The following is a 25,160-nucleotide window of genomic DNA, read 5'->3' on the forward strand; positions in this document are numbered from 1 at the left end:
CGCGGGTGGGAAAATGTTACCGCCCCTGTTGATAATATCAATAGGCCTATCTATATACCCGGTAGGCCTACTTGAAATTTGCAGCAATAGAAAAACATCAAAAACGTTTGTTAAGCTATTTAGCATTAGAAATAAAATTGTTCTAAACGCCCTATCATACAATACATACTCTTTGGTAGATTCATTTGAAATTGTATTATTTTGTCTAAACTTTAAACGTCACCCAAAGAGATTGAAACCAAAGTCTCTTTGCGTCACCTTACTGGTTTAGTAGCTTATTGGGGTAAGTCCCAGTTGTCTTTTTTCGTGATGTTCCAAAAAAAAACCAAGGCGAGGAAGTTTTACGTTTTGTTTGCACTTCTGGCTCGCCACCCGGCGCCAGGTTTTATCTTGCAGATGGATTTATTGCGTTGTTGCAGCGTTGACAGGTTGCGTTGCCGTTTTTGTGGCAATAGATCAGCAGGTGTTCATAATTCCTGAAGTAACTGTTTAATCAAGTTTTTTGTTTTGTTCTGTTGTTCTAAGTTTGCGGCCTTTTTTAAAATTAAATTTATGCAATGCGTTTAACTTGCTATTGGAGTTAATGGCGTTTATTTTAATATGTTGTAGAAAGTTAAAACGATTTTAAGCACTTGGTTTAGTTAAGTTTTTCTGTTATTTGGTTCTGTAACAAAGCTTCAAAAACTCAATCAGTTCGTAATGCAAAGCAGCTTTCAGCAGTTTACAAAAATCCTTTCAATTTACAAAAATGCAGCAGTGTGAAAAATTAACTGTGAACAATTCAGTCAAGAAAGTATGACATGTGTTGACCCACATTGGAAACTTTTACATAATTTGTGGCCACCAAGGATTTACGCCCTAATTTTGTCGGCTGAATTCCCACACCCAAATCTACAGTTTTTGTGGTAAATTTACTGGTCGTATTTTACGGCGAAAATGTGGTCAAATTCTAGTCCAGCTTAAAAATACCTTAAAAAAATCAGATTGACTTTGTGCACTTAAAGTCAAAAGTGCATGGATATCCTGCTTGTTAAACATGTGGAATAATTGAGTACCATTTCGATTTTTTTCTCTTATCAGAAAATTTGTAATGATATATCTGTATACATTGGAAAAACTAGCCTCGTACCCAGTTTGTATTATGTGGCAAGCTTACACCGGAGATTTGTTGCAAAGCAAATTGTGTACAAACCTGAATTAGTATATTTCCCACCTAAATTTGAAAAAAAGTCTAGCTGGTGGGATTCCTATTATAAGGTGTACATGAGACCTTAATAAAAAATAAATTAGCAAGGCGTTTTTTTGTTCTTAAGCTGGTTAACAAAGCAAATAAAAGACAACGCGATTTACGATTTCATAATTTTAATTTGCCAACTTCCTTGTTTTTTTTTTTTTGTAGGATATTTTAAACATGGCTCTAATGATAACAATGACAGGGGGTTCCCCTTGGGGTTTTAAGATGAAGGGTGGAAAGGATTTTCATCAACCACTCGCAGTCGCCAAGGTATGGCTAGTCAATTGATGAGATATTAACAGTATACCTTTGTTTTGATTAAACTTTCTTGTAACACATTTGAAACAACTGTGGAAACATAAATTACTCTATTTTTCGTTAAAAGTTTATATGTATATTTTCTATAAAATTTTAAAGAAATGTTGTTTTTTTTTGTTGGTTTTTTACATTTTTAGCCTTTGAAATTCCTTGCACAAAAAATATAAACAACCAATAGATATAAATTTGGCCATTTTTTAAATATTTGTGAAATATCATTAAATCAATTTATTGTTTATCAAAATTAAAAAACAAATTTATCATTCAATAATTCGGGTTTAATGCGCCTTAATACAGTAAGTCCTATCGATCAGTTTACACTTCTAATTTGTTCATAATGAAACATACACATACAATCATATATACTCTCAACTTTACGAGGTTTTCTGGCACGCAACAGTCATGCCTTGGGGGGGAATTATCCAGCCCTTTTAGAAAAAGTTTTGTGACCTCTAGTGTAATTTGCATCCTCAGGTGACGGCAGGAGGAAAAGCTTCGAGGTCCGGAGTTGTTGAGCGCTACGTGATCGAAAAAGTTAACGGGGAAGATTTCTCCAACCTCGGCCACCACGAGGCTCAGAACAAGATTAAGAACGCAGGCTCGACCTTAGTTCTGCATTTGAGGTGAATTTGATTAACTTAGCTAATTTGTGAGAATACTGGTTCGATGTTGTAGTAAGACATAGTAGAAATATTAAAGAAAGTAACTGAAACATTCGTCTACAAAATGTGTATTCTGTAATCAAGCCATTCTGGAGTCCTTACTGGAAATGCAGATGTTAAAAATGAATAAAGTTATTTGAAATATTCAAAGTGCTACCTATCTTCAGTATGGGCTTGATAAGTCTTTACTTTGTTGTTGTTACAAACAACATATACACATTGTACAATCTGTTACAAATATGTAGTTAGAATATCAAAGCCTTTCAACGAAAATGAATAAAGTGATATTTGAAATGTTCAAAATGCTACCTACTTCTATATGGGTTTTGATATTCTTACTACATACATCTTAAATTTATTTCTTTTTAATATTTATGAATTTAGTTCTTATTAATATTTATAACTTTGCAATATTTCATGGAAAATATTTTCAATCTGTATCACCAACATGTTAATTTCAATTTTGTATTTGCATGAATGGCAAAAAAAAGGTATTAATTGAATAACAGTATGTAAATAATTTATATATGTAAATAATTTAATGCTTAGTTTTTCTGCTAATAGCTGTGAACTTAGTATAGCATTGTGATATTGCTGAAATTTGCATCTTCTCGAACTATAGGGTGATACTTTCAGGTATAATATTTTGTAATGTATATTTGTGCAAAGTAACTTTATTTACAGGTAAAAGTTTTATTCAACTACAAAATCAACCAAAAAAAAGTATATAATAAACAGTGTAAGACAAAAATCTCTTCCCATTGAAATGAATTAACCACTTACTCAAATTACTCATCTGTTATATTTGAGTGTCCACCAAATGAGGTGTGACTTACACCAGGTCATGGCTGTTTAAATAGTAGGTGTAATCAACACTATTCATTCAATCAGTGTGTAGAAGAGAGAGAGTGGTACTTAGCTGCCGGCCAGACACAAGCTCAAGTTTGCTTTAGGCACTTTGCAGAGCTCCTTATATGGGCAACAGCAATCTGTTGTAATTTTCTCCTGATTTCTCATAACAGCCAGTTCGTGCTGGTATTAGTTACGCTGCGCGGTAATCCAGGCCAATATGGCAATTCGGCTGCTTGCATTTCCTGTGTATACGTCACTTCAAGCCACCGTGTCATTTCTGCCCAATCCCCTTTAAAAGTTTGTTTTGATCACTTCTGCATGTTTGCAAAACGTGCCTCTTGTTTCTCCCACATTAATTAAATTGAAACACTCTGTTCATCAGCTGTAGCAAATAAATTTCCAACTAGAAAAATGTATACAAATTTGGAAGCAAATGTTAGTTTTAATTAAAAAAATATTTTTATTGGAATTACTAAAAAAAAACTGTGTATTGTGTTCCAAAATGCTGTCTTATAAGAAAAAAAAAAACTCCTAAAAAGTTACTTTTCTGCATATTATAATGTCAATTTTTGTAACAGTGCTTTCATAAACATGTTTTCGTTTCATTTTTTCCATTTTAATGTTTCGTTTATGTTTCTAGTAAACCGAAGCCAGCGGGTGCACCACCTGTAGCAAACACAGCGTATATTGATACAACTCCTAAAGTCAGGTACTTATTTTATGTTAACATATTAGTATAAATTTCTTTCGAGCATAATGGCTTGAGGTTGTGGTTGGACGCCAGTCTGCATTCTGTGGCAAGTGCACACCTGATATTTGTTTTTTAAAGAAATTTGTGTGCTAACCCAAATTACACGCCTAGAAATTTCGGGCTGCACACCCGAGATCTTGCCATGCCATGAAATGCAGACTGCGTTGGATTTAGAATTAATATACACAAAGCTTGGCCATGTTAAATGTGAAATAAGATTCATTCAAAAGGTTCAAAATATGTTACTAACTTCTGTATGAGCTTTGCTAATTGACTTGTTTTACGTAAAGCTCTTTGAGTTTTTATGCTGTTAGTGAACTTCATAAACACATATAGTTGACTTATCTGTTTTTTCAATGCAAATTGTTTGTGAGTTGTTGTGGTGCATTTGAAGTTCAAATAGTTTAAAATAATATATTAGCAATTGGATATCATTTTGACAATACTCAAAACTTTAAAATTTGTTTAAAATTCTTATCCCGTTACATCTAACAAAATTAAACCTTAACACCAAAAACATTTTAAGATTAAAAAACATGTATTTGTTTTAACACTGCAGAGTTTAGCATCTTAAAATCAAGCAAAAAGTTAAAATTGTGTAAATAACTTAATAGGCTTTGAAAAACATTTTTTAACAATAATAACTTAATCTAACCTAAACGCAAATTCTACCCAAACAAATAAAGTTATTTTAAAATTACAAAAATAATTTGTTTAATTTGCATAGATCGTGGAACAAGAAAAAAGTCTTACTAAACAGTTTCAAGTCCGTTTTTTAGCCAATAAGGAGAAATACCAAACAATACAATATAAACCACGTGTGATTTTTGCAGACGCTATGTCATTTCATTGGAATGTCCAGCTTATGAAAGAGTAAATTCATATATGTATGCCTTAGCCCCAATATAACACTCATAACACACTTCCTGTGGCTAACATGATATTTGCCCTGGAAGTAAATGCCTTGAATCACACTTGTTGTTTTAGTTCACTCATTTTGCCCACTTTGAGCGTATAGGCAAAAATTGGGGATATTTACCAGCTATGTAACGGTGTCCTAAGAACTAAACCTGTCATTGTTCGAAAAATGTTTAAATATAAAACTGGCATAATTCTAAAAAAGTGTCTGTAAGCTAAACATGCTTGCTTTGCATTAAGATAATAGAATTTATTATTTTAAAAAAACCAACCAGTTAAACTACAATAGTTATAAAGAAATACTATAGTTGATTAAAGTTTAACTGATAAAAACTGATGACTCCTAAGAGAGGTTGCCTTTTTTATAAGTCTGTGTTTAAACCAACTGGGGAGAGTTATGGCTATATGTATCTTATGAAAATTCTTGGAGATTCTTAGCAAGTTTTTGAATTTTTTTATTTTTTAGTGACACATCGTACAAGCCAGGAGAGTCGCGCTACACAAAGTATGACAACCCGGGAGATTGGCAAAAAGATGGACCTATCCAACAGTCGAAAGCCATGAACAAAGCTCTCGTCAAACCATACAGAGGTGTGTGAAGCAAAAAGTGGGCTTTATTAACCTATAAAAGTCCAAGGTATTTGTCAGTATTTCTTTTTAAGAATATCTGCTGTTTAAAATTTATTTATACAAGCAATGTTGCCAGTAACTGCTTTCTGTGGGTATTGATATTTGTGTTAGCATGTTTTTTTAACTGTGTGCTGCCACATTGTAAAAATCAAGGCAATTTAAATAAAGACATAATTGAGTTTTTTAGTGATTAAGAGTGGGTGCATTTGTAAATGTTTTCCAAGGTTTGTGTTTTAAACTTATGAAATTAGGCTTCAATTAAATGTGATTTAAAAATCGTTTTTAAATGATGCACTTATATTTTTCTAACTGTGATGTCATAATGTGATCAGCGCCCATGGGAAGTGACGAAACAAAAACAGTGACGATTACTCCGGAGATCAAAGAAATGCTGGAAGAAGAAGAAAGAAGCAAAGAGGCGCCACCCGGTGGAATGAAAGCGAGTGAAATTAAAACGTGGCCGACACACGAAAACAGGTTTGTAGTTTTTACAAAGTTTAGAAAGTTTATTAAGAAATTTGCAAGCAGTTAAACTAACTAAGTTTATCAACATTAAACCTAGAACAGTAAGTCTTTTTTAAATTTGTAGATATATAGTTAAGTACTTTATGATGTGTTTTGTGTCCGTTCTTCAATTTTTATTATTTTTTTGTACATTTGTTCTTTTGGCTAGTTTTATGAACGTGACAAAGCATCATTAATTTTATATAAATAACCAATTCATGTTGAACTAACAACCAACGGAAATTCCCATCCTGTGTGTTACAAATTGCATTAGGTTTGATTGTGTTTTACAATTCTACTAAAGACTTTCAGTTGTATTCAAAATTTCATATTAATAATTATAATAATTATTATCATTACATCACTACATACCTCACCTATTGTGTATCATACATGAATCGTATCCCTGAAAGAAACTCTTGTAAAATTGTGACTCATAATGAGTGACAATTACATATATAACATTTTAACACCTCACCCAAATAACTTTGGTAAATTTTAATTACTTTTTAACAGAATGACATAAAAGTAATTCTTTGACATAATAAATCATTTGTTTCCAAAAATATCTAAAATCAGTTATACTATAAACTTGTGTCACTTAAAACTTTGGTATTAGATTTTATTACATGTTATCTCATTTTAGTAATAAATTATTTATAGTGAATTGCATCATGTTTCCAGTGTATAGGGAGCTACTCTTACAGCAACCTGAGTGTCTGAGGACTTCTTTGACCAGATATTTGAATGCCATTAAAACCAACTAACTAAAAGGCCAATGTCATATTTTATGTTATTGAGGGTTAGGGTAAAATTAGGCTTTTATGCATAATTTTAACCAGAAAAAAATGTCTAAATTTTGTTTAAAAGAGTTGTTTAAAAGTAATTCTTAAATTGTTAAACTGATCTTAACATAATAATTACTTTCATTTCAGTTGTTTTTGATGATTCAGTAAATAATTTTTGTTTTACATTAATTAGATTGTAATTTCCAAATTATTTTGCTCTAAAATGTTTTTAAACCATTGCATGGCTTTTATAATTAACTTCATTATTCTATTACATCATTTGTGGATGCCACACTTGTTGTTAAGTGCCACTAGGGTGTTATTCACCAGCCAATCAAATATCAAGAACATGGGACTTTTAACAGTTTGTCTTGGCTGTTTAGTGTGAGATACTTGCCTTGTTTGTTTTACACACATGTCATTCCCCTAGCCACCATGGAATGTACTTTGTTGTGCCGCTCAGCCAAGAGCTCTCAATGCCCCCGATTGTTTGCATTCCAGAGTCGTTGTTTTGCTATTGTGATGTCACAATACACTGGCAGTGAATGGGCTCTCAGTGGGCAATTATAGTACTTCTGTGCTTGGGACAAGTTGTAGTAAATCAGCCTGAAACATTGTCATTGTGGGAATTTATTAAAATACATTACAACATTCTTGTGGTGAAATTTAACTTCTGAGCATTCCCCTTGGCACTATGACAAACTTAAGTGTAAATTTTTAAGTTTTAAATAAATGGGCTTTGATTGTCTAAGTTGAAATATTGAAGCCCCCATATAAAGAAGTAACTTTTGAACTTGTCTTGTAACTCTTTATTCATTTTTAACACGGATAAAGTCATGAAACTATAAAATGTTCCCTCCTTCATCTGGTCTTTGATGTTCCTACGCTAGCTAGACCTCCAACCATTACGCTATTAAGGCTTTATATTGCTGTAATCGTTCCTAAAAAAAAAAGATTTTTTTTAAAGTTTTTCTAAAGATATCTTGGTATATATTTAGTACAGTAGGTGTTTATATTCGTTGTGCAAACTTAGTGTTGACATTTGGATTATTCAACTTTATTTTCTTTTTATTTGGCAAGATAAAAACATTTTTGAACAAACTGGAAAATGGTTTTACCTTTAAATTGGTCTAATACAATTTATATACTTTTTTTTATATAGTTGTAAGGCACATAAGTAAATTAAAGTAATTTCCTTTTTCCTAATGAACAGGTAATATTAAATAAAACTTAATATATAATTCAGGCCATAAAGTGTTAGACGTCTGTGCACTAATAAAAAAAACATGATGGTTGTTGTAATATAATTTTTTTTACATTTTTAACATACTATTGATTTTTTGACATGTACAACATGGAAAATTAACTTATTACATTTTACTAGACAGCTAGACCGTGTGTTTGATTTAGTAGTTCCACGACAAACGGTGTTTCACCACAACCCCCCGCCCAAGTTGAGAATGGCGAACGAAGCAAAGCTGTCGGCAACATCAGCAAGTTCTTTCAAGGCTCCGCCGCACCGAGATACGGTGAACCTACTTTTGCAAAGGTAAGAATTCCCTTAATTACGAATGTCAAAGCCAAAAAGGTCGATTAAATCAACATCATCTTGATAAAGATACTTCGATAACCACTTGTAGAATCATCAGCATTGCGTTCCACCTTTTATAAGAGGTTTGCATATATTTTAGTCGCATTAACTGATGATGATCGAATGCAAAAATGTCTTTATCAAGTGTATGTTGATTTACTCAACATTTTTGTGTAATGACAGTCATATTTTAGATACATAACAGATCTGTACATAGTGTACCTCAGAAATCCACTTGTTTTCAACAAAGTATCTTAAAAGCTGACTGAAAACTAATGGATCCGATCCGATACTGAAGTCTTTATCAGTGTACACGTACAGGAATTTATTAAAACACGTAAAGGCTTAAACAAGTGGATTCCTTAATTCGAATGAATCCAATACAAAACAATGTTTTAAACAGAAACAGAATCAGTAAGTTAAACATCATTGCCAAACACTTACAAGTAACTAACAACACGAGCTCCTACCGCGACAAGGTAGTAACACCAACTGCCGTAAGGACAACTACAATGTCAAGGCACCATGTGCTCAGTGACCTTTGACCGCAAGTCATAGAATGATCACACAATTAAATAGGTCATAAAGTACTTACATAAAAATGCGGTTTAGCAAGCTCACTGTTAATCTTAACAAACTCACTGTTATTTTTTTCTTAAAAAAGTGAATCGCAACGAATAGAAAGATTAACGAACACTCGGCAATGTATAGCAAACGCAAGAATAGAAACATAACAGTCCGTCCCAACACCAACTCATTTACTGCGTTGATGTGACACGCACAATAGGGGCCGTCAGTACAGCAATGCACCTTGGCTCCCTCATATACCATCACAGCAACCGATCAACCTCAAGTTGACAGGACGTAAAGTAAGAACCCGATGATATGTTGACGAACTCATCTGTCGCTCGACGACCACCGTACTTATATCATCTGGGCGAAGCATCCAGCCATTGGATATATTTCCTTTTACCTTCTTGCATTCTTTACACGCGTTGAAGTAATATCGATTCCGCTCATCATTGGAGAGATGTGGACATTCACCACAGTCTTCGTACTGCGCTGCATCTGTGATTTTACTGATTACACGCACAACTCGTTTAGTGTGCTCTTTACTACGTTCGCTAACCTTAGGTACCACTCTTACTGGGCACGACGATCTGGCCAAATTGCCAGGGCTTTTCCATTTCTTCCGACCATGGAAGTGGTTGTCACCAGGGTTGTGTCTCCTCGGGATAACACCAACACAGTAGTGACCACTCGACGACAAAAACAGTTCAACGTCTTTGTTGAACATTGTTGCTCGACCACGAGCAAGATCAAGTACAGCACCTGCTTTCTGGAGTGACGACCTGCTAAGTAACAGAGGCAAGTCGTTCTTGACGACAGAAACGTCAATGCTGCACAATTTTCCACCAACACAAGCAGGAATTAGGGCTTGGGATTTGGAAATGACTTTCTTTCCGTCACCAAACTTAAAAACTGTACGCGAAGGAGTGATTTTAACGTCACGTTTATACTTGGAATGTAAATTGAATAAATAATTTCGCAGCCACCGTTCACCACAGACAGTTTTCGAACAAGCAGCGTCTATAACTGCCGACTTGTAGGTTTCAGCTACGCAGCTGTTGGTAACACTTGAAAATAGCACAATGTTGACTTCACCGTCTGAAACATCATTAGTAGACGTATTACAACTTTTGTGAGGACATTTTGCCGCCCAATGCATTTTAGAATCACATATGACGCATCTAGATATTTTCCCAAACTTATCAATAGGATTGAACTTTCTTTTATCAAAACCTTTTCGATGTATTGGATTACTGGCTACGTAAGATTCTTCTTTGACGTCAATATATTGTGACAGTTTATCAGAAATTGGGCTTTCAGTAAATATGCGTTTTAGAGCAGACTTCATGGATTCAAACCTAAGATCACTTGCAAATGTCAAAGCCAATTGTCGTTCTTTAGAAGTTAAATTTGCGCCATCCAACAGTTTAAAAGAAAGAATTGTATCTGGCAATTCCATCTCGTGAAACGTCATCTTATGCGATAAATGTTCAAACTCTAAAATGTAGTCAATCATCGTCATATCAGTACTTTTATCAAACCTTGTAAACTTGGTGTATGTAGAGTACGCATCATCTACAGACTCCGTCTTAAACGCTGCATCGAGTTTTCCAATCAACGTGGACATTCCACTCTCTGCGTGTAGTTCCTCGCGCGTTAATTGCGAAACAGCCTTTTCCGCTTTCGAGTTGCCCTCTAGGCTCTCCAGTAGAACAATAATTGCTTGTTCTTTCTTGACGACGCCCGTGACAAGCTGCCACATTTGTACCTTGTTTTTCCATGCAGAATAAGGCAAGTCGTCTTTAAACTTTGGTGGAGATCTCTTTGCACTTGTTGCCATCTTGTGTGTTTACAGCTGGTTTCCTGTAACCATCCTCTGCTACCATGAAAACTAATGGATCCGATCCGATACTGAAGTCTTTATCAGTGTACACGTACAGGAATTTATTAAAACACGTAAAGGCTTAAACAAGTGGATTCCTTAATTCGAATGAATCCAATACAAAACAATGTTTTAAACAGAAACAGAATCAGTAAGTTAAACATCATTGCCAAACACTTACAAGTAACTAACAACACGAGCTCCTACCGCGACAAGGTAGTAACACCAACTGCCGTAAGGACAACTACAATGTCAAGGCACCATGTGCTCAGTGACCTTTGACCGCAAGTCATAGAATGATCACACAATTAAATAGGTCATAAAGTACTTACATAAAAATGCGGTTTAGCAAGCTCACTGTTAATCTTAACACTGACAATATTTAAAAATTCAAGTATATGTTTGTTTTTGTGTCAATTTAATTTTGAAAATTGATATTGTTGTTTTCTTTAGGCCTTACCCTTTTAATACATTTCAGTAACAGCTAAGGGGGTTTGAGTTATATTTAAAGACTTCTTTTTTTATAAATTGTCTTACTATGATTGATTAAAAGCATTGTATTTTGCCCCATGGCCATTTGTGGTCTCTTATGCTTTCAAAAGACATTAGTTTTGTTTAAATCTGTTTATTTTCAAATTTCGTCGGTGTCATAGTAACATGGTATTTAAGCTTACAACGGTTATCTAAATTTTAGCTATATTTTGCAGTATATGGGTTAAAGGTTTTAGACATATTATGTTGTCAAAGTTCATGTAAAACTTTAAAATGCCCACTTCTCTAATTCTGTATGGGCTTTTATATTAGTTTGTCAAAATGGTAACAATGGCATAATAATTGATTTATTTTAGTTTGTAACGGGGTGACTTGGTAAAAGTAAGAGCCACAACCTATACATTTGCCCTAAATAAATGTCACCCCATTCTATACATATACCTTTGCTCAGCTAGGTTCCTTCCAGCAGTTTAACAGCTACGTAATTGGTTAGGCTATTTTCGAGTCACTAGTTATTTACACTAGAAGATTTGCTAAATAAATGCAATCACTCTGCTGAAGCTCCTAAAATCTATTTACTTATACGATCATCAATGATAGGTTATGAGTTTAATCCGCAATATTAACAACTTATACCAGAGGTCAGCAACTCGATCCCCACTTAAAATTATTGAGCGTGTTGCCTATTTTACCAACTGGTCCATGAGGCTATTACCCACATTTTTGTATAGGTAACTATTAACAATACTTCCATTGTAACTTAGTATGTTAGAATTTTTTTCATTGCAATTCGCACAAATTCGTTTCGTGTTTAAACATGAACATAACATAGAGAGTTTAACGGCCCGCAAATTACCCCAGAAACTATTGATTATAGTGAAAAATTATCGTGTTTAAGTTTTTTATTACACCATTTTAATAAGAGTATTGATAAAGCCTTATAGACTTCAAGTTAAAACAAATAAATACAATTATTTTTGGGATTTAAAACACTTTCTAAGTGAATGTCATTAAACCTATTTTCCATTACAAACAAAACTCTATGTCCGCCTCTCATTAACTGTTGGTAGGATTAAAAGCCCGAAAACTACACGTTTTAACTACAACATTGCCAATTCAAATGTTTTACGGCCCACCAAAAGGTTCTGAGTTTTGGTTTTTCCTGCGTCTAGGAAAATATTGCGACTAAAAACATTATTGGAACGCTTGAGGATGTTTTAAAGAGAACCTTAACTGTCGTTGCAAAAAAATAAGTTTATCAGCGCATTTCTTTCGAAAACGAAATGAACACACCCAGTCTGTGCTTAATGAAAGGCGTCTAGAAATGTAAGGATATTATATAATAAGATCACCCGAATAAAATATCAACCGACAAAATCGCTTTTCTAGTGTAAACGAACTTATATATTGACGTTCAGCACACCGCCGATCTTAAACAGCTGTGGGCTGGTTATTTCTGGCCTATGCATAACCACAATACAACAATACACGTATGATATTTTCACCCAGGAATTGAAGGACATTTATTCCCCCCTTGGTGACCCTGCTGTACTTGAGATACGACTTGGTTCAAATATGCCCACCCCCACCGTACATTGGTATCACAACAACAGGCCCGCCAGGGAATCAAAGGACAAAGACATACGCTTCTTAAGCAACGGTAAGTCGTGTTTTATACTTGCTGCTTGAACGCTTTCTAACAAATTGTCGTTGTTCAGTTGTTATCAATGTTCGTCTTTTTTTAGTAGTAGATGTTTTTATTTTAGGGCACAATTTAAAACTTACACCATAAATTCCTTAGTTTAACTGGAATACCTTTTAAACCACTGCCGTTTTGACTTAGTTTATTTTTCACACATATAACTTGTTCAACAATAAATAATTGTCGGAAGAACCCTCTTTATAATAATAGATAATTGTCGGAAGAACCCTCTTTATAATTAATATAATGCCTGGCAGCAACACTATATTCATATAACTTTTATTATTTTTTTTTAAGTTACAAAGCAACTTAAACGTTTCCTAAACTTTCAATTCTCTATTAAAAAAACATTACACCGACTTCTTGAATTTTAATTTTGAAGATGTCATATTAACCAATCAAACTAGAATTAATTTAGAAGAGTTCATTAAATTCCCAATAAGATGCACACAAAAGTGGACCTCTGAAATTGTCCGACATAAACATTAATACAAAACCTTCTATCAAATCCAAAAAAATGTGTTATACTAAAAATCCCTTCTAAAAAGGTGTTACTCTAAATCGTATAACACCATGTTAATTTCATGGAACTTTCAGGTCCCGTCCACACAGTTGTGCTTGGTGAGCTTTCCAATGAGCTACTGGGAACTTACACCTGCACCATTATGAACAAGTATGGGTCAAAATCTTGCAGATGCAAAGTTGCCATCAAGAATGACGGCGAACATGTAAGAAGCCAGTTTTTTTATTTTATTATATTCTGTAATGTGGGATGTATTGTTCCCTTGTACTTAAAATCATATTTATTACCGTGACTTTGTAGTTTTATAATAAAAGAGTTAACTTATTTTCAATTTTGTAAATTGTTAATATCATGCCCGAATTATAGTTGTTATATTTCTCCGCAATTTTTTTTCAATAATATTTATAAACATAAAAATTTACGAAAATTTGAAGCAGCATTTCGCATTTAGCCGTTTTTTTATTAGTAAGGACATCGATGGGCTTTGCTTGTATACCGGTACAATTTTAACCCTTACCCTCTTCCTATTAAATTTCTGAACAATGCAAATATCCATTCTGAAATTTTGAAAAGCATTTTTAGCGCTTTCTTATCAGCAAAAACTTTTAGTTCTACAGTTTTCGTGTTTTCGAATATCAAAATTAAAACCGGATTTTATGCCCCTATTTTTTTTCTCTTTGCTTTTGGTTTTATGAATTAAATGACCAAAGTTCTTTTTCAAATAAAATGACCCCCTATTTTTGTTTTGACTCCCGATTTTTGTTTTTTCTACTCCCGATTTTCCTTTTTCAAACACCCCTATATTTTCTTTTTTGTGACCCCCTAATTTTTCTGGCAGCAACCGAAGCCCACCCCCAGCTATGCGCCCCCTGGTGTCAAGGATGCAAAGAAAGTGATCCCAAGCACTTCGTTGGGTCTCTACTCCGCCCAGAACGCCCAGCAGTCATACCAAGGACAAATTAAGTCGAATTCATCGAGGTTTGTGCGAAGTTTGAGTCTGTGAAACAAAATAAGGATTTGTTAGTCCATTTCTAGAAAGGCAGTTGTTGTGCTCTTGACATTTTATCATGTTACCGATACCCTATGATTTAGAATTTAGACAGTAAGGAAAAAAACAAGAAATTGAAACGTTCAAAAAGTATTTTTAGGTTAGTGGGCCAAATTTTACTTTATACATCAGAAGTTTGGTTACTTCCAGTTGTTGAGATGTGTTAAATAGATGCAATCACTTCTAAATATATTAACTTGATTCTACCATAAATGATAGGTTATAAGTCGGATCCGGCAAATATTGACAACTTAACCCAGGGGTCGGCAAACTCTGCATCTCTTCCAAACTGGGTCATGAGGCTATTCCCCACGTTAGTTACTTCCTGTTGTTAACTTAAAAATTTACCCTTTAAGGGTATAATCCCTGCATTGGATCGCCAAATATGTCTGACATTTGTGTGTTAAACTGGTATCAGATGGACGCCCATACGACTCTAGTATCAGACGTGTACCGATACTACTACTTCGCATCGAGTGTCGTCACCGATCCGATATTATCGGCATCCCTATTACTAGTTGCACAGCAAACGTTTCACAGCTTATTTCGGCCGTACAACATTTTTTAATAATTGGGTCGCCGCCCAAAACGGTTGAAAAACACTGATCTATTTCACCTTTAGGAATGCATAAAAACGCTTTTTAAAGTTAGTAGTAGTTTTGTTAGTTTGCCGGAGAATGTGGGTTCAATAAACGATAGAAAAACACAGTCTCATATAGATTTGTCACCTAACCACCAACTCACACATAACATTAAACTCAATAATTATGTTTGCAAGTTTCACAACTGATCTCCGCAAAGAACAAAAACGAAGTGAAAGGCTTTTTCATATTTGATTTGTGATGCTAAACCCGAAATAATCGTGTGGCCATATCTTGATTCAAATTTAGTTTGCTGAAAATCAAACTGTATTTAAAAAGTATTTTTGACTTCTGCTTTTGATACATAAATACTTTTGTTTATGTATTGCTTGGCAGAAATCACTTTTAACGCTGTACATTGTGTAACCGTGGCGTGTTCTGAAAACGGTTATGTTGGTTATATTACAATGACTCATTCCCCGAATTTAGCAACGCTTGTATATACTTCCAGTAACACAGGAAGTAGTTTTACACCCACGTATTATCTCACAAAGTACAACAAAGCGTTGCCTTACATGGAAACAACCCTCAAATAAATTATTCCTGTAAATAACATTAACACCATTTTACTTTTCAATAGTATGCAAAGAATTAAGTAAACATGGCGTTTGTTGTAAAACACACAATACTTGAAGTCAATGTATTAATTGGGTTTCTTTTTAATTGCAAGTATCTAATCTTATCTTAAGGTTTCCATTTGAAATAAGATACTTAAATGCTCGCAAAGAATGAAACATATTTACCGTATACCTTCTAAACCAGTGGTTCTCAACCTTCGTGGCCAATTTCGTTGTACAAAAATTCTGTGGCCCAAAAAATTTTTATGAAAGAACAAACTATAAAAAGGTTTAGAACAAAATATAGCGAAGCGTATAACAATAAATTTACATTCCTACTCAATTCCTCCCCAAGCCATTATTCCTGTAAAATTAGGTATAGTGACAAATGAAACTAAATTCTTTAATAAATCCAGCTTTTTTTTAATTGGTCTGTGGCCCATCTAAAAAGTTTCCATGGCCCACCAATGAGCCATGGCCTACTGGTTGATAACCGCTGTTCTAAGCAAAGTGATCTACAGTTCCAAGCCTTGTACTTATAGTTTAATATATTTGACGTGCAACCAGAAAAAATGTTTTTTTTACCATTTTTCTTTTATTAAAACAAAAAATATTTTTGCCCATCCAAATTACACGAAAAGCCGTTTTAAAAACTTCAGGCACATTATTTTATTCAAAAGAAAAAATATTTAAAACTGTTCGAAATGCAATTTTCAGCATATTTCCGTCAGGCTGAACGCTAATATTTCTTAATACAAATTTCGCAACTCTGTGTTGGAACGCATCTCGGATCCATGTTTTACCGACAATAAAATTTAAAGTTAAAAAACCCGATTCAAAACAGTATCAGACATTTTTTATAGGAATATATATTTCACCCATACTGGCATCGTCAGTTCCTTTATTCGAATATTCCTCAAAAAATGTTTCTTTCTGGTTTTACTCTAGTTTTTGAAGTTTAAGTTTTATTGTTATTATACGCGCCAGCGGAACAGTGATCGACAAGCAGAAACTTGCTGCCAACGGTTTTGGATTCGCTTTTTTGTAAGCGAAAAAATAATAAGAAAATCCTGGAAATATGTTCAAATATGTTTATGTGATCACAGAAAATCTACTTTCTTACCAAAGCCTATGCAGAAATAGGTAGCATTTTGAACGTGTTGAAAAAAATGTATTCGAAACGTTCACAAAATGCTACCTACTTCTGTATGAGCTTTGATATTCATTCTACGTCTAACTACAACCTCCAGCTATTATCTTAGGATTTATTCGAAATGTTCACGAAATACTACCATCCTCTGTATGGGCTTTGATATTCTTATCACAGCTGAAATATAGTTTATATGTGCATACATGTTTTACCGACAAATAGGGAAGACAGTGGAGAAGAGTCGGAAGTTCTTAAAGCTCTCCGCGAAGAAAGTCCGCACAAGAGCTATCCGCAAACTCGATCCATGAAGTACCTGGAGGAAAGTCTTCTTCCGGAGAGCGACGATCTTTGAAACTTGGAAGCTTGTTGTCCGAAAGGAACCAACATCGCCGCGAAAATATCAGCATGCGTTAATTACGCGCTGCGCCTAACGGGAGATTTGCTTTTTGTTTCTGTGAAACTTCCATGTAAATATGTAGAGTGTAGCTATTCCCCAATTCTGCACACTTGTTTTTACTGTAAATTTACCGCGTTTTGTGACCAAATTTTACTTTTTAAAATGACAGTATATTTTACTCCTTTAAATTTTAAAAATTAGGATTTTATCAATTTTAATAATTTTTCGTTATATTTTCACTGATTTAAGTGATTTAATTTCTATTTTTCGATGATTTTTTGGTCCCCAGCACTTTGTTTGACTTCTGTACATTGCCGTTAGTTTTTATAACCCCGCTTGTTTCTGTACATAATGAAATAATGTGTACATAGTGACGTAATCTGTACATTATGACGTAATCTGCTGCAGTTGGGGCCTTGTCGTCATGACAACGCCCCCGCTAGATCACAACACAAACATCCTAGACAGTTTCTGTAAACAATAGTATTATTGTTTCTATGTAAACTTTTTTATTCTCGACTATAGTTTGTTTCTTCCTATATATGCGTGTTGTTTATCGAAATGTCCGATACTTTAAATTTTGTTCCCATACCGATACCCGATATTATCGTATCGCCGTTTTATCCGATTTGCGAAAGAAAGCTGAAATTAGTGAAATACCTGGACTTGAAGCATGTAAAGTTCGAAAAAAATGGTTTAACTGTATTTTTTTCGCAAATTTAAATTCGTTTTTAAAATTATATTTGTTACAAAAATAGCTTTGGCTAAAAAATGCGTTATTGGATCGCTAAACGCTTTTACGAACAAGTATCGGGTATCGGCTTCGATCTGATAATATCGGACAAATCTGTTAATGTTCTACATACGAAAATATTTCTGCTTTTTCCCAAAAACGTCCCACGCAACGACGACAAGGCTAAAAAGATGAATGATTTGAAAACGGAAAAGTTTAAAGCTTGGTTGCTGTTACTTTACTAACATTTCTGTTGAACTTTTTGATATTTTTCAAAAAGTTAAATTTAGTTTTTTCTACCAAGTTGTTTAATTACGAGCAACTGGAATATTAGCAACTATAGATTATGGTATTATGTCTCTCTAATTCAAAATCTTTTCTTTCTAATTTAGAAATGTTATGTATTATTAATTTGGAATCCCGAAATTATAATGTGCAAGTTATCTTACTTTTAGTTATGTTCTTATTAATTTGCTTCAGCTAAAAATGCCCCGGTTAGTTAAGAATCGCAGCTACTTCATTTGTGTTATCCCAAATGTGTTAACGAACCATTTAAACTGCCTTCCCTCTAATTTCAGTGTTAAGCTCGCCAAAGTCACATTCCCAATCACATATTCACGTTTATCTCACAAACCCACTTCACTCTCTGAATCTCTAAGTTCAATTTATCTCCGTGCAAAACCCGCTTGCCAAACACTTTTCATTCCATCAACGCACATTCTTCCTAACGCGTAAATTCTAATTAACGTCAATTTATTTTTTTCGTAACAGTGGCCACCAAACACTTTTTTATAAATGACTGGATAACTGTGATAACTGGCCATTGTAGTAATTACGATCGCGGGCCGGTAAAAATTGTTTCGAACTTTATTAACAACTTAATTATCGTTATGCGAAACAAATATAAAAAGTACATGCATTAAAACTAAATTATTAGCTTTAATAAATTGTCATTCAGCCTAAAATTACATAAAATTTAATTTTGAATTGCATTCGACAACATTCAAAGTGTAGTTTATCTTTATGTTGCACTGAATATGTGAAAAATAGAAATCACCTTGACCCTTGCAAAATAAATGTCGACCTTAATTCCTGATCAGTAACAGCAAAATAATCTAGCAAAGCTAGAAATTCAGGTCCGACACATTCTGTTAGTTTATCTTTATTAAGGAAATGGGCCGCGGGACAGATTAATTGACCCGCGGCCGTTGTTTGGTGATCCCTGTTGTATGGTAACCTATTCAAAAATTGTTGGTTGTTTTATTGAAACAGCATTTCTTTCAGCCAAATTTCCAATATATTTTTTTTGCATTTTCAGATAGAACGTAAATATTCCAGTTATTTGGGGCAAAAACACTCAATAACATAGTCCCCTTCACAGGGAGAGTGCAATTCTGTTTTCTGTTTCAGTTTTTTTTTGTTGCATCATATTCCAAGTAGTCTAAACATAAATCTATTAAATCGTACGATTATGTAAAAAAATCTGAAAAAACAACGTAATATTTCCATTTTTAAAACAAACACTTTTTCGAAAATTTTACATTTATTTCTTTTTTTCCATGTTTTAAAGTTGTTTTTCGTTTCAATTTTAGCGAAATAATGATTAGCTCGATTATGACAAAGTGCCTTACTTGTTTTATCGTTCAAGTTTCTGCGTTATCTTATGCTTATCATGTAACCAGTTGTACATAACAGTTTCATATGCACTATTTCCAATAGCTCTCAAGTGTATAATATATATAGACTCGTTGGAAAATTGACTGTGCTGTTTTCGCAATTTAAATGTTATAATTGTGTGTAATCTTGATAATGAATTGCAAAGCCAAAATGTTCCACATTAATTGAAGATGATACGAGTTCGTATCGAAACGTCTTAATCAAGATGCTGTCGATCTACTCGACCTTTTTGGCTTTGCAATTCATTATCAAGCTACATTACAGATCCGTGCATAGTCTACCCATGTGTGTAATCTGTTTTGCAAGCTAATTTAGCCCTTTTTCCCCGACCCCTTAACCCTGTTCTGACTGTAACCCTGACAACGATTTTGTGAAGCACAACTCACATTTAGTCGAAAAACAAACTTGTGTAAATTTAAAGTAAAAAAACAAACAAAAAACAACCGCTAGTCAGCGCTAGTAAGCAGCTGCCGTTGGCTTAAAACCTTTTTACTAAAAAAGCCCTTTAATCAGATTTCATAGCGCTGTATAAACGCGTGCACACAATGCTAATTATTCCGTCCGCGTCTGCATGTCATCTTTGCATGTTTTGTCCAAGTATAGCCGCTAAAAGGGCCCGACGACTTGAAATGATTAGGTGATGTTACGGCAAGAATACCAATCTCTGCATTCAAAACTATGAGCTATAGCCACCTTAAGTGTGATCTACGGTAAACCCACATAATTGCCTTTACCGTTTGCAGCGAAAATAGACATGCAAGCGAGTCTGTTTGTTTAATTGGTGAATTTTCGTATTGCCGTTGTTTTTTAACAACTTACCCCTTTTCAAGTTTTAAAATTTTATTTTCAAGTTTTCGAAATTTCGTTTTCAAGTTTTCTAAAAGATGCATGTACTGTCCAAAAACCTAAACACCATGTTCCTTATACGAGTCTTGCAACCTTTGTTTATTGCCAGTCTATTTTCGTCGCTGTGTTTTTCAGTTAAGCACGAACCCAGCATCAAATCTAACCTGTTTAACTCTTGCACTCCCGCAACATATTAGCCTGTATACAGCATCGAAAAGTTGATCGTTTTGTAACTTTTTGCTGTACACATCGAACGTAAGCGTTGTAACTGCCGCATATTGTTCACTTCAGTAGTGATTGCATACCGTCGCCTTTGCTTATATCCTTATGCCAATAAAGCATTTATTCCCTCCTTTCTGTAGTTTGACGTCATGTGTTGCCAAAGGAGTAGCCAAACTGTGTCTCGTTGAGATTGTATACATGCGTTTTGAACTACGGATATCAGTGTTGTAAACAAGTCATTTTGAAATAACTTGAGTCCCAGTCAAGTCATTTGAAAAATAACTTAAGTCCAAGTCAAGTCTTTTGCAAAAATAACAAGTCAAGTCCCAGTCCAAGTCATCGGTTGCGCAAGTTAAGTCCCAGTCAAGTCATAATTAGAACAAGTCAATTTCAAGTCATGTCATTGACATAAAAGTAAATTGTTAAACTATTGAAATTGGTAAAATTGTCCGATTATAAGCAACATTTTAACTAAAAAACTAACACAAACGCAATATACAGCACTTAAAGTGTTTAATGTGCAAAACTTAAAATAAATTTTAATGAAAAACACTTAATTTAATCCCAAGTTATTTGACATAATGACTTAAGTCCAAGTCAAGTCATTTGTCCAAAAGACTTAATCAAGTCAAGTCATTTTGGTCAAAAGACTTAAGTCAAGTCAAGTCGTTTGAAAACAGTGACTTAAGTGCACTTAAGTCAAGTCAATGACTTAAGTCATTACAACACTGACGGATATACATTGAAGTGTTTTCACTCACCTTTTTATTTTTCGAAAAGCTCTTGAAAAAACGTTTTAGCAAGTACGGGTATTTACTTAGTCTTAGATAAAAGATAAAACTATTTAGAAATTATCTAGAAAATAACTGTTTTATGGCGGTTAAATATACTGATTTGTGTAGAATTAATTATTTTTTGTAAGAATACACATAATAAATCTAAGTCAGTGCTTCTCAATCTTTTTTCGCGGCCACCCAAATACTAAGCGTAAATTTAACAGCAAAGGTTTGGCAATTCAATTCTCTTCACTAAACGTTTTGTAAGCTTACAGTGAACGAAACGCATGTAAAGCAAGAATAGCTTCAATAATTCGCATTTACTAAATATTAGCCATATGTAAGTATTGCTTTGGTTAATTTAGTGTTCGGAGAAATGTTGCTTAGAACCAATTTAAATAAGTCACACCACGTGAACAACTGTCGTTGATTCAAATCAAATTAAACTGTCGCCCAATTCTGACAACCCTAAGCATGCGCAATGCTCTACTTCAAGGCACAGTTTTTCGGTAGTGTGCAGGGACAGGGTAGAAAAGCGTTTCCCGACCGTGGCCCTCGGCCCCCCTGCATGTCCTATTTTGAATATTAGCCAGTTAAACAAAAATTTGTTGTTTTCATTATGACTTTAGAGACCTCTCTTGTAACATTATGCGCAGTAATTATGTGGTTTGTGAACAAGGGGGGCCGCAGAGTATTTAGTGTAAATGATAGGGGGGCGCGACTCATGAAAGGTTGAGAACCACCAGGGTAGACTGTGGTGCCAGTGTCGCACCAAAGCGCTGCACCTAAACCGCTAACAACAGCGGTAGCGGCACGCTGGATAGGATAACAAACATGTATCAAATTTATTTGTCGTTTCGAAGTTTCAATTGACATTTTTACAACTTTTAGAGGATTGAAGACACCAAGCGGGCCGCAGAAACACCATCGTATTCCATCGTACAAGTCCAAGCATAAAGGGCGATTTTATCTAACTCGAACTGTTAAAACGTACAACGCACTGTATTGGAGCTTTATTGTGAAGTGCTAAATCACCAGGGCGAAACAATATTGCACCTTTAAACGTATACACAACCACAGATATAATTTATTCCTATTATGAGAACCTTTATAAAAGTGTGTAAAACTCCAAGCATACACAAGAAAAAAAGTGTTGATATTTGTAAAGTTGTAGTCGCATGGGGCGCTCTTGAGCTACCTTATTTGGTAAAAATAAATAATGATTGATTGACAAGCGTTTGTAGATTAATCAATAAATGAAAAAAATTGCAATCATTAGTCAGTTTTTGTCTGGTCTCAACACTTGTTATTTACTTCTATTTGGAGCCATTTTAAAAGTTATTCATAAGGGTGTAGTGATATACTTGGGCGCACCATGCACGGATCTGTAATGTAGCTTGATAATGAATTGGGAAGCCAAAAAGGTCGAGTAAATCGACATCGTCTTGAATAAGACGTTTCGATACGAACTTGTGTCACATTTACTGAAAATGATGCAAGTTCGAAAACGTCATTATCAAGATTGTGTCGATTTACTCGACCTTTTTGGCTTTGAATTTGATTTTAAAGCGATATGTTTTAAGGAACTTGTAAAGTGATTGTTTAATCTGGTCCTCCGCAGTTAGTTTTTTTGCAAAATATTCGCCTATGTGATACGAAATAACGCCATACCCATAAAAAAAAAAGTAAAAAAAAAAGTAGTAAAAAATTGTCACTTGTTCCGAGAATTACGGCTGAAATGCTTTAATTAATTTGAAACGAATCGGAAACGATACCACCCTAGTATCGGATGCAACTCAGTATCGATATTTGCTTCGGTCCGATATTATCGAACACACCTATAAGTACAAATAGATTTTGCAAATATCCCTTACAAAGAAAGTCTGGTGCATTTCAAGCATAACAACGCCCTTTTGTGACGAATAAACGCATTACGTTCGGCTCGATTATTGCGTCACAGTGGGGGGTTTGACCTTTGCAGAGTCAGTGGTGAAAAGGCCAAGCGCATTAAGAAGACTTGACACAGCGAATCCAGCGATTATCTGCCAGGATTTCGGGGAACTGTTTCATCTGAAAGACGGCTTTTTACGGCTTAGGCAATTTTCCGCCAATGCCTTGACGCTTTGCCCCGAAATCACCGCGGTTCGCTACATTTGTGACGGGTCGTGAATTCGCTGTTTTGGCGACACCACAAGTCAGCAGCTGCCTGCCAGCCTTTTTGCAGCGCAGCTGACACCTGATGCGAAACTTGTGGGCGTCGGTGCAGAGGAAAAAGGCCGTTTCGACTGTTAAAAGGATCATTTTTTGTTTGACAGGCGCACAATTTTTTGTTTGGAGGTAAAAATTTTAAAACCAAAAACAACATTGTTCTTTAAAAATACGCATTTTTTGTTCCATCTAGGGTTCAAATTTAAAACTGAACATACAGCTCTTGTGCAATAATAGATCGCTTGGCACTATTTTATTTCAGTTCCTATTTTAGATCCGCGTAAGCTTTGCGAGAAAAAAACATTAGGCGTATACGCTTTCTTATATAGTGGAACTTTTTACGTTTTGCGTGGCAGCAAGTTTCTTTGAAAGCCCCCTAGTATAAATATTTTGCAAAACCGAGGTTACGGGGTACACTTTTTGTAAAAAAAACGCAAAGTTCGGTTTAAAGTTAAATTTAAATCGATTGTTGATACACTTTTAAAAACCACACCTTTTCGTTCAAAATTGACGTGAAATTTGTGAACAAATAAAAATAAGTTGTGGACTTTGTTGTTCCAAGTTGAGCGACTTTTTTTGTAAGTAAATTTTGATGACTGCTTTTAACCAATTAAGGCAATGAATCTTTCTTAAACAATGCGGCTTAATCATTTAAAATTTTGTTGTGCTGACCTTTTTTCTCACATTCCACTTTTTTCGTAAACTTTCGTCGAAAAAAAGCATCTCTAAAAATTTCGCATAAAACAAACAAAAAAACGATGACGTAAGACAATGCCATGAAAGCGCTGCCATTGTTTTCGGTTAGAGGGGTCACGGGGTCGTTACCCCCACTTTGGGGGGCCTGGCCTGGGTCCCAATTTTGCACGTGCCCCCCTCCGGCGTTGCGGAATGTTAAACGAGGTGGTTGACTTCGCTTTTTGGACCCTCTCTTGTACGAAGATACGATTTGAGATGAAAGGCGTGTTTGGGAAATTTGAAACCAGTTTTAGACGAGAGCGCGAATCTAGGAATAGCGCAGCAAAGTTTGCTGCATGCGAGCTGTCAACAGAAGCTGATTTGTGCGTTTGTTTTGGGGATGCGAAAAAAAAATGCTGACTGGGCGATAATCCGACTGCAATATTTGACGCATTTTTGTGTCTCTCTGTTTTCAAAAAATTAAGCAAAAGTTTTCGTCTCCCTCTTGCGTAAAAACGCTGAATGCTGCGCGTTGCCATTTCAACCACTGCAAAATCCACGTGTTTTGTGTCTCTCTGTTTAGTTCAGGGGTTCTTAAACTGGGGTCCATGGACCCCTTGGGGGTCCGTGAACTAGTTTTAGGGGGTCCATGAAAGCCTAATTGAAATATTAGTGTATATTAAAGGAGTTACCATTTTTTCAAAGAAAACAATTTAATTAAAAATAAAATGGATTTGGACTGAATGTATTGAGACTCCATTTCACATTTTCACATTTTTGGACCGAAATCAGCAGATTTATGAAGGTTATTTG

General features: G+C 34.7%; 1 protein-coding gene across 1 annotated transcript; it reads left to right on the top strand.

Annotated features, from left to right (window-relative positions):
• The first annotated feature begins 1,405 nt into the window (after positions 1 to 1,405).
• On the top strand, positions 1,406 to 20,818 carry LOC146137353 (uncharacterized). The gene is made up of 10 exons (XM_083393379.1): positions 1,406 to 1,504; positions 2,027 to 2,175; positions 3,707 to 3,775; positions 5,202 to 5,326; positions 5,698 to 5,842; positions 8,068 to 8,206; positions 12,702 to 12,852; positions 13,492 to 13,622; positions 14,256 to 14,395; positions 17,036 to 20,818. Exons 1-10 carry the CDS (start codon positions 1,412 to 1,414, stop codon positions 17,163 to 17,165), a joined length of 1,272 nt encoding a protein of 423 aa, XP_083249505.1. The 5' UTR covers positions 1,406 to 1,411; the 3' UTR covers positions 17,166 to 20,818.
• Positions 20,819 to 25,160: the final 4,342 nt, after the last annotated feature.

Source organism: Ascidiella aspersa, chromosome 7 (genome assembly GCF_963924565.1).
Source record: "Ascidiella aspersa chromosome 7, kaAscAspe10.2, whole genome shotgun sequence".
NCBI lineage: Eukaryota > Metazoa > Chordata > Ascidiacea > Phlebobranchia > Ascidiidae > Ascidiella > Ascidiella aspersa.

What these genes read in the sequence shown, in the direction of transcription:
- LOC146137353 (XM_083393379.1), top strand. Translation starts at nt 1,412, where the DNA reads ATGGCTCTAATGATAACAATGACAGGGGGTTCCCCTTGGGGTTTTAAG. An exon ending in AACCACTCGCAGTCGCCAAG is followed by an intron (nt 1,505 to 2,026) that starts GTATGGCTAGTC and finishes TTGCATCCTCAG; the next exon opens with GTGACGGCAGGAGGAAAAGC. An exon ending in ACCTTAGTTCTGCATTTGAG is followed by an intron (nt 2,176 to 3,706) that starts GTGAATTTGATT and finishes TTATGTTTCTAG; the next exon opens with TAAACCGAAGCCAGCGGGTG.